This window comes from Acanthisitta chloris, unplaced genomic scaffold, assembly GCF_000695815.1.
Source record: "Acanthisitta chloris isolate BGI_N310 unplaced genomic scaffold, ASM69581v1 scaffold3982, whole genome shotgun sequence".
Classification (NCBI taxonomy): Eukaryota; Metazoa; Chordata; class Aves; order Passeriformes; family Acanthisittidae; genus Acanthisitta; species Acanthisitta chloris.
In genome coordinates this window covers 76,564-87,324 of record NW_008660879.1, presented here as the reverse complement: position 1 = coordinate 87,324, position 10,761 = coordinate 76,564, and the positions used below count along the sequence as shown (strand labels likewise).

At 43.6% G+C, this 10,761-nt stretch overlaps 1 protein-coding gene across 1 annotated transcript in view; it reads left to right on the top strand.

The window, feature by feature from the left end:
* Positions 1–263: 263 nt before the first annotated feature.
* The window catches only part of LOC103797754 (anthrax toxin receptor 1-like), a 56,301-nt gene continuing 45,803 nt past the window's right edge, over positions 264–10,761 (top strand). Inside the window, exon 1 of the mRNA XM_009069984.1 lies at positions 264–424. Coding sequence (XP_009068232.1) covers positions 264–424 — 161 coding nt within the window. The remainder of the gene's footprint in view (positions 425–10,761) is intronic.

Below are 10,761 nucleotides of genomic sequence, written 5' to 3'. Positions count from 1 at the left end.
TGAGCCGCTCGGGGCACCGCGGGCGGCGGGGTATGGGGACTGGGCTCAGCCCCCTGCCCTGAGCTAGCGGCCGGGTGCCCTGCGGGCAGGGCTGCCTTCAGTCCTCAGGATTGAGCCGAGATCCTGAAGTTAGTGATTTTGTTTGTTTCTTTGTTTTGATTTTTCCCCCCTCTGCATTCGGTGCTTCCGAAGTGCCCGTAAGGTTTGCACAGAGAGAGAGAGAGAGGCACTGGGGGAGGAGGAAGAATTAAGGAAGGGGAAAGATGGCGAGTTGCTGGAGCAGCGTGGAGAAAGCAGCATTTTTGTGCTTCTTCTTGCTGGCGATGGGGAGCCTAATCTCCTGCGCCCGGCCGGAGGAGGAGGAAGAGCAAGAAGAGCAGCGCTCCTGTCACGGTGCCTTTGATCTCTACTTCGTCCTGGATAAGTAAGTGACAGTCGCTTTTAAAAACGTTTATTCACCCTTCAGTGACTCCTTGCAGCAGCAGGGATGTTGTTTCCCTCGTCTCTCCGGATGATTTCCCCCACTTCCCCTGATGCCAGACATGATGTGTGGGACCAGTTCCTTATGTTTGCTCCCCAAAACTTGCAGGTTTCCTAAATGGAGCATTTAGGGGAGTAGGGGAGTATTGTGCTTTATCCTGGGTTAGTTGCACATGCAAACGTGCAAAATCATGTTGCCTTCATGTTGTAGTGTGAGATGTGTGGGCTGTGAGTGTTGGATTTGAGGGTCAGTGTCCCCAGCACCCCTGGAGTTTTGTGTCAAGGCTTGCGCTATGTGCTGAAATGTCACCCATGGGACTTGGCAGGGACTTAACTAAAGACCAGGCTGCTTCTATGTAGTGGTTGCTTTTTTTTTTTTTTTTTTACAGACTCACTTATAAAAACAAGGTTTTATAAAACTTATTTCTGCTCAGCTTCTTTGGAATTGTCCAAACTTGTGTTTGAGTTACGTGTGTTAAAATAGGTCATCAAATACTTTAATACTATGTCAGCCCAATTCAGGTATGGCCAGAAGGTATGGTTAAGCTCACATGCATAGACGTGCTACAGCAAGCACTCGTAAAGCAAATGCTAAACTGGTACACCCACAGGTGTTTTTCAGAAGGTACAAATTTCTGTTTCTCCTGGTGTACAGCTCTGGCTTGGCAGCCAAGTGTTTAACTCAAGGAATAAATCGTTAGTCTCCCGCATATGTGATGGCTGCGTTATCTAATACATCCTGAGTGACATGCTATTATGAAAGTCTGAAGCCTTTGCTTTGTGATTCTTGCCCTCAAGCCAGGTATGAAGTCTTCATTGTGCTGTTTCCCCCTTGGGAGAACTCTTCAGTCCATCAGGCCTTCTGCACAGCCTGCATGAGGCAAAAGGCACCATCACTCAGGATGTATATTCCTATATTCAAGTAAAAAAAATGCTATAATTAGTAGTGATTCTGTTTTTAGCAGAAAAGAAGCTGAAGACCAAAGGCATTCTGCCTTTCTAAAAGAGGCACTAACACACCATGTGGTCATTGTTTTGTTTTCCTTTTGCTAAGAACTTGTTCCTGAAGTAACCTTTATGTCTAGAAAGAGCTCTGTGGGGGACTAGTGTTAGTTCCAAATTCATTCCTGCCCAGCTTTCTAGAAGTGAGTGGTACTGTTGTTATGCTCAGTTCCCATACTGAATTTCCTGTAACAATGAATGTTGGTGATTGCAATATGGATTCTCTCTGCAATTCCCTTGTTTACAATGGCATTGAGTACCCCTAGCAATCACCATACTATGCTCCTATGCTACTTTTCATCTGTAGATCAGAAAGCACTTTATTGGCTGTGCTGTTATCACTCATGCTGTATTTGGGGAAGTCAAGGCAGAGAAGAGAGTGATTTGCTCAGAGTTACTGGTCTGTCAGGCAATAGCAAGTTATCATGTAAACAACTTCTTCTGCAGTACTGTGGACCTGAAATAATGAGGGGTTTTTTTAGCAAGCTGCAGGTTTTGTATATTGTTTCAAGTGCTATTCACTCACTACTAATCAGGTCTACTGTAAACTGGACCTGATTATGGTTGAAGTAAAGTCAAGTATTTGGGTTCCAGTGGGAAAATTCTCCTTGGCTTCAGTTGCAAGCTGTGTCTTTGAGCTTTGAGAGTTATACCAAAGAGTTCCACTTTGGTAAAAAGCCATAAGAAAAGTTACTTGGAACCCTGAGTGGGTTTAGAATCTATGTCTGCTCCTACCGAATCTGTGACAATGTGGTGACAAAGCTGCTTTTGGCCTCAATGAAGTCTGCATTACAATCCGTATGGGTAATATTAGTGCCCGATCTTGGGAGCCATAGGTCCCATGCTGACTGAGGGTGTATTTAGTCCCAGCTGTATTCTGTGACATCTGGCACAACACAAGGGGCTTTATGGTGGCAAGGAGGATTGACTCAGTGTATAGAATCTGGATCTTGGGACAGCTCATCAGGAAGGAACTAGATAATTCATTAGTGTTGAGAAGGGTCAGGGTATTCCAGGTGGGGAGAAGGAAGGAAGGAAGCCAGTCAGAAGCAGCTGGTAAATCTGTAAATGCAGTGGGCGCCCTTTTCTTTTTTTTTAGAATTGGATCCATTCTGATATCTACCTGGGAAGAATTCTGGCTCAGTTTCTATTGGGAGAATCCCTAGAAAACCCAAGGTGTATACACCACAGAGTATTCCCCACATGGCTTTGGGGTTGCCTCCCTTTATTGATGCCTTACCAATCTGGAGTTAGATGCATTCAGTCTTAATTAGCTCTCTAACAATGGGTTTGAAGTATTGGCTCTGTGGAAACTCCAGGCTTTAATCCCTGTAGTGAGCTCCCTTGCTGAATGACGGGCCCTGTCTCTAAAGTCAGCCTGGGTGAACCAAAATGACTTTAAGTCTACTTTGCTTTGCTTCTTTGTAGAAAGATGTAATCTCACATCAGTAAAAGGCAATCTGGAAGAAGACAACAAACCTTTCTCCTTATGCATGTACGCACTGTGTGTTACTGCAATGACTTTACTGGGGCATGATTTTTCCTTTTCATTCTGCCAGGCAAAGTCTGTGGGGATTCAGTCCTGCAGGCAATAGCCATCAGATGGAAAAGATCATCTTCTGGTGAAGTTATTGATATAATATGTATACTGCCAATTAGAAAAAGAAACTCACGGATTTCTTAGACGTTTTTTTTCTGCCTGAAGTTGATTGCAGTCCTTTATGTTAACTCCATAGGATAGGCAAGATCAGAGCAGTGGCAGTAAGCCTTAGAAGCCCAAGAAGCCGGCATGGTGAAAGGGAAAAGCAGCATGTGTGGGACAGAGACCTGCCATCATCCTCCTTAGGATTGTCTGACTGTGCCAGAGCCACATTAGGACTGCCTTGTCTCTGGGGATGCTTAAATGAGCAAATCTCTTGAAGCTAGGAGAACTGGACATTTGCTGGCTGCAGAGGCGACTGCCTAGTGTCTGCAGTCTTGTGCTGGCTCTATGCTATACTTTGAGTTACGCAGGCTTGAGCTTATTTGGAGGTGTAGTGGGAGACTTTAAAGTATACTGAAGAAGCAAAAAAAAATTCCTGTTTGCAGCTAAGTCTACATGAGATAAGGCGGTATACATTGCAGTTGGCATACCAAGCTATCCTATGACATGCAATAACATCAAGTTCCATGTGATAGGAAAGATCTCATTTATATTTCTAAACTATCATAGCTCTTAAGCCCAACATAATGGATAGTTGAGTAGTTCCCACTTGTTTTGGTTGTTTCCTTTGCTTAGATTATCCGGGTGCACAGAGAACTTGTTGCAGCCCCATCCCAAACTGTGGAGCACAGGTCCTTTTAAGGATTTGATTGCTTGACCATCAGGTCTTGTAGTGACATCCTCATGCTTGAGCATGTAAATAACTCCCTTGCATCCTGCCTTGCTGTTAACATCCAGCTGTTGTTTGTAATCATAATGAATTGCACTTGTAGAGCAGAAAGGATCCTGACCTATAATGTCTCCTAGTTATAAGAGTGCCTGGTAGCATCATTATAATTGTTTATTAGTGCAACAAATAGAAATCCCTTTAAAGTAAGGGGCACTTACAAGTGCCATAAATATCTGCTGCTGGTGATGCTTGACATGACAGGTCTGAGCTGCAGAGTTGTCTGTGCTTTATATTTACCAAATATGAAGAAATGTCTTTGATTATTTTTAACTGTGAGATAGACAACAGTATTTTCTTTTTTTTTCCTGCTGGGATGTTTGCTAAAAATTGTTTGGATTTTGAGGGAATATGAGCTTCACAGCCTTGGGGAAATGTTTCCCTTTTCCACAGCACAGATCATGGCATTAATAAGTAAGGCCTTGGCTAGTTTTCTTTGATTATAATTGGGGTGGGTTTTTTTTAATCTGGCCTAACTATCCTTTTTCCACTCCTCATCTTCCCCTGAATTTCTGGGTAGCCCCTCTTTATGGCACTCCTGTCTCTTTGGGCCCATAACAATATTGCTTTTCACATCAGTTTTACTTTGTCTCCTGTGCTCCCAAGAGCATCCGTGTCAACAGCGAGTTTGGTAAAGACATCGGTACAGTGTGCCCAGCCTCTCACTTGTAATCCATTTTGCAGCTGCCTCTCTTTAAACTTGGTAAGCCTTGCTCCAGAGGTGAATGTCACTGGTAGGGAGCTGGTGGGAAAGACCACAACCTCTCTGACTAGGTGGGAGTTAGCTACCATGTAGCATCTGGTAACTGGTTTTGGGGTTTTTTGAGTCTGTGTCCCCTCCTCAACTTGGCCTTGAAAAGATAGTTTTGTGGGGGAGGGAAACAGCTTGGTACTTCCTAATTTGCTTTAGGCAGGTCAAAAAGCCTTCAGAACAAAATGCATTTCAGGAGCTGCTGGTTGGGGTCAACTTTTATAATTTTAAGACAACTTTTGGGAATTGATGGTCTCCATGTACCTTGTTTTTTCACAATATGCTATATTTAATGCAAACAAAGAGCATTTGGTAAACACATTTCATGCCCCCTCCCCCCCGGGATGACTTCCTTGCCAATTATTTGAATGAATTTAGCACTCATGAATTACAAGTACTAAGGAGAGCAAGTATTTTTTGCCTTAGGTTCTCACTGTAGCCCTCTGCTTCTTTTCCTGCCCCACAGTCGCAGCCTAAGTGCAATAGGTTGGAGCTGGACCTGTGGGAACTTCTGCAGCTTCTCTCTCCATGCTATCTCAATCCACTGCTGTCCTGTGTGCTGGTTTTGCACAGTGCTTGGGGAGGGGAAGAGTGGCTAAGAATGTTGTTGTGGTTGGAAATCAAATTGCTGGCAGAAATAGGTGTGTGAACACTTGTTCTGTCACCTAACTTAATTGCATTTGAAATTTTTGGATTGACTGACTTAAACCACTGCGGAACTCCCTTTTCTCTCAGCAAGAGTATCAACCTACCACAGCCAGACTTCAGTTTGTCATAAGAAGTAGAACCTGATGCAGGTCAGCTGAGAGGAGCTGCAGTATGCACAAAAATATCCACTTTGATCCTTAGAGAGCATTCATTTCTATGCATGTATATGTAAAAATGGTTGTCTTCTTCCTTTGCTGTCTGAATTTTCCCCCTTATAATTTGACCACATCATCTACATGACACCCCTCATACACTCCTACTGCATGTAAGCAATATTTTTATTGTTTTCAAAGCATAATCTCTTGGTATTTTGCCTTTGCATCTTTCTTTGTTGTGGTTATATTGCAGCCAGCACTGTGATTTTCTTACAACCAGGTATAATTGCTTGGAATGTTCCAAAGCAAATTTTTATTCCTCTTCAGACATACCTATGTTATTTGAACCAGGTTTTATTTGTTTGTATTTTGTCTGATATTATTCTGCCAGCTTTGACTTTTTTGGCAGGAAAAAAATTTTAAGGAAAACCAATTCTCTTTCCTCCTGCCCTAAGAAAAAAATTCTTTATAAAACACAAGGCAAAGCTAATGGGTAATGGTTACTTGACATAAAACATGTATAGTTAACGGGAAGAAAAAGCCATGGCAGCTTGTCATTTGCAGTCTATTTATGCATGTAACTAAATCTGATTTATTTGGGGCTTGAGCCAAGGAAGTAAACCGTGAGATTCCCACTGACCTAGGATTTTTGTTTGTGTGTGCTCAGTGATTGGGAATTTCATTACTTTTGTTTGGGCTTGCAGGCCAAATGCTGGTGCACATTGTGAATTTGTATGAGAGGTACTAGGGCTGAACATTTAATCTCAAATGCAGAGATGAATTGACTCCTGTAAGCTATTTACAGCTCAAGAGTTGCATATATCTGCTCCTGGCTATCCTTTGCACCTTGTTAAGAGCCTTGTAGCATGACTGGGATTGTGTGCCCTGGTTTGCTCCCGTGTTGTACTGAAGAGTACCAGAATACGAAGAGTGGGTCGTCCTGTCCTGATGCTGCTCAGAGCATCTCTGGAACTTTACAGGAAGATCTGAAGTGGTTGGATGCAGTCTGAGCATGGCTTCTGAATTTTGCTTTGTGCCCTTTCATGGCTAGGGACTTAACAAGAGCTGTAGTATTGCACCAGGTGGACAGGATTTGTGAATTAGATGGATGGCTGTAGGATCAAAGGGCCATGTTTTGCAGTATGACTTCACAGAAATTTGTAATGTTGCTGCAGACTTTATCAGTAGTTTTGAAAGAGAAAAGCTATCTATGAAATTAATGGGTTTGGTCATGAAATCTTTTGGGTTCAAGTACTTTGAGTCACGTGCTCAGATGTTGGCCTAGGATTAAAATCCATTTTTACAGTCACTTCTCTGTCTTCCCCTCCCCTTTCCAGCCCTTGTCTTGTCCATTAGTGTTACAAGTACTCTGAAGCAAGAACTGTTTCAGAATGGCTGTCTCTGCCAGTGTTTCTAATTGCCTCTGGAGCAGATAATAGAAACTAGTCATTCCTTGCCTGGATGAATCACCAGTCAAGGTCCCTTCCATGTTTGCAAAAGAAGCATTGTTTGGGAGGGGAGGATTCTTGTCACTTTGAATGCTCTGCTGCTTCAGAAGAGAGAAGAGGGGTGGATGAACACTGGCGCATGCGTGTCTGAAACCACAACAAACTAGATGCCCCAGGGTTTGCTTTTATTGCAGAGCCATTATTAGGCATGTGCAAGAATTCTCTTGTCTACTATGTGGTTGTGACCACAAAGAGCCTTCCAAATAACAACAGTGTTACGTTTCTGAGCAATGGGCTGTGTACATGGCTCAAGGGGGTGGAGACTTCCAGGGAAAGGAGTATTGTGCACCCCTGACACCATACTCAGACCAGACCCAGCATCAGTAATAATGTTTCTGTTTCTTGCTCCAGGATCTCTGAAATTGATACCTTCAGCTAATCTGTAATGGAGGCAAATATGCATGGGGGGGTGTGTGTGTATGTGGAATATGACAAGAGGCAGCTCTGTGCCTTGAAGGAGTTTCACTTTGTCACTTTGGGCAGGGATGAAAGGCTGTGAGTCCTGCTGCCTTCTCTCTGTGTACATGTGGTAATAAAAATATTTAGTGTTTGGGTAGTGCTGGGGTTTTAACTTTCACTGCAAACCTGCAGGACTGCTGTGTATTGCACTGGGTTGATCTGTATAGGCTTCTGACAGTGAGTTTAGTGGTAACTGTGAATCACATATGCTGTAGGACAGACTCAACTGGCCCTCCTGGTTTTTGCCCGCTGAAGTGTCTGGGCTGAGAGTGGCACCCCATATGCCAGGGTTGTGTGGCATCATTTCTCTGAGCTTCACCTTCCACTGCGTCTGGGAGCCTGTTAGGAAAGAAGACAAGGTTTCCAGCCCATCTTGCTCTTTGTCTTCACAAACAGCAGTGAAATACTTCAGATTGGGTAGGCATGACTCTAACATGCTCATTGTTTTTATACTGACATAGAGCTCCTCTAAGCTAGAAGTAATCTCTCCAAAGTCAGCAGGAGCAGAATCAAGCCTTGGAATCACATCACTTCCTTCCACCCCCAGAAATACTCGCTGACCTCTTCTTTTCCCCTCCCATCAAGCAGTAGCAATGTGAAATTAAGGAAAACAGCAGCAGGAGCTGTGGCAGCAGCTGCTTCTCCGAGCCCAATCCCGATGAGGCCAGGAGGACATTCTTTCCTGTGTTGTGGTTTGCTGACTTTTCTCTTTGTCTTGTGTGAAATGGGAACAGAGCAGGGAGCATGCCCAAGACAAATGGCTCATGTGGTTTTAACTTCACTTGGGCTCAATCCTGATCCCAGTTGCATAGGTGTGAACCTGGGGAAATTCTGCTGCTTCTCTGGCCCCACTCCAGGTTTGCCCAAGTGGAACCGGCAGCAGAAACATGTGCTGAGATGCTTTTTGGGGCATTCCAGCTGCCCAGAGTAGTTGTTTATTACTTTACATTTCCCTTCACCATGAGAATTATATAACCTCGGAGGGCTGAAACCTCACTGTCCTGCTTGATTCCAAAAGGCACATGAACTGCTTGTCAGGTATGGGTCATCATCCACAGAGGTCTTTGACTTGTGGTGCTTGGTACTTTGCAAAGAACATCAGGCTCATTGGGCTTCTTTGGGGTCCTCCTCCAGGGCTTGGCTTAGTAGTGTTGGCAGCACTTCTCATTGAAGTGAGGAATTGAACCAGGTAGCTGATGGCTGAAAGCAGGAAACCTCCAAGGTGTGAGCCTGCAAGATAGTTCTGGCTGTAACACAGGTTTTCTTTTTTGCAGACAGCCTCAGTGCTGACTTACTTGTTCAACCTACTAGTACAGACCTCCACATCAGGATACATAGGAATCCATGGCTGTGCCACTTCCCTATGGCTTCTCCCAGTTGCTGGTGGGGATGGATGGGTGTGTGTTGCATCCCCAGTGCTTTCTCTGCACAGCACTGATCTTTTTCATGCTTCATTCATTCTTTCCTCATTATTCCTGAAGTCTTTACAGTGCCTCAAAAATTTTACAGGAGTGTATCACTTGGTGGCCAAATAGGCCAGACAAGGAGTCTGTCTGTGGTTGATGGTGTTTTGGGATCACATGCCAACTCTATTTGAGGCTCCTATTAGCACAGGTACACTGATTAACAGGAGTTTGTTCTTCATTACTGTAAGGTTCAAAGGAAACAATAAAAGCACCAAAACTGTTGTAAAAATCATGCTGTGTGGATGTCCAAGAGTAGCCTGTTTTGCAGGGCATCAGTGAAAGACCCTATGTTTTCTCTGGGCTTGGTAGCTGGAGAGTTAAATATGAGTATGGCTTTCAAGCATTGGTTGTGGTCAGAAAGGAGCTTAGACTATGCCTGGAGCTTCCCACATGCCATGGAAAACCAAGGCAAAACCTCCTAGTCTGATCCAGCCATGAAGGGCAGCAAGTTAGTTTATGTTGACAGCAGTAGTGATAGTGCAGTGTGAAAGGTAAGATCCCAAAGGCAGTGAAACGGCTCAGGATTTTCAATAGTGTTGGGCAGTTCTGTTTCAGTGTTGGAACTCATATTTGACAGCATTTGGCAATTTATATAATTTAGCAAACAATTTTGTTGTAATTTCTGTTTAATCTGCCATTAAAACTTCTACTGCTGGTGGTAGTATTGGGTCAGGCCTCTGGGACAACAGATACAACTATCAGGACAAACCCAAGAAGCCTCCATATATAAATTAGCAAATAAAAGTACTTTGCAAACAGGGGTATTGAGAGGTGAGATGGGATAGAAGGGAAGGAAAATCAGGTTTTAATAAGATAATAGTTTAATAAACCAGGCCACTCCAACTGGTGTTCATAAGGGGTTTGACATGTCTGGCATTGGTGGTATTTGGGCATCATTTGCAGTGGGAGATGACACACTTGGGCTTGGAGGAGTGTAGCGGGGAATGTGGTTAAGTGCTGGCCACTTTGTTGGTACTCTCTCTAAGGAATTTTGAAGAAGTAGCACTTTCTTGGTAGTATTTCTGTCTAGCTTTGACATTCCCCTAGTGATAGACTGGGATTCTTTGACACTTCTCAGCTGATAAGCAACATGTGGGTGCAGAATTCGTCTTAGGGGAGAAAGAGACATGCTAAAGTAACTGCTCAACAAGGCTGTGACTCAGTGATGTGAGCTGAGCACTCTGAGAGCACAGTTTGCTTCTGAGCACTACTCCATGACCAAGACCTCCCTAGCTTTTCAGAGTGTGCATCTATAGATGTATTACAGCCAATTCTCAGTCTTGCTCGCAGTACCCTTTTCAAGAAGGGGTGTTTCATTATAGTCAGAGTACTTGGAAGTGCTTAATTAAGATTATCTGTGCATTTTCGCTTTAAAAGTCTTCATGTTTTTCCAGCATAAGTGGCTTATGATCTTGAATTTGCAGTGTTTAGACTGTTTTACCGAGCTTTTCTTTGCCTGAGGAGTAGATTAAGAAAAGAGAAAGGAGGAAAAAAAGAAGTAATTCTTACAGTCCTAGGAAGGTGCTGGAAATGCTGGTTTGTTGCTGTTCTAAAGAAAATTCGCTGCTACTTTCTTCTTTGGATTGCATCAGTGCCTCTGCAGCTGGCAGTAGAAATTTGATACCTCATTCAAAATAGGTCAGAGCTTTTCTTTGCCTGAGGAGTAGATTAAGAAAAGAGAAAGGAGGAAAAAAAGAAGTAATTCTTACAGTCCTAGGAAGGTGCTGGAAATGCTGGTTTGTTGCTGTTCTAAAGAAAATTCGCTGCTACTTTCTTCTTTGGATTGCATCAGTGCCTCTGCAGCTGGCAGTAGAAATTTGATACCTCATTCAAAATAGGTCAGTCTTTTCCAGAAACTGTGGC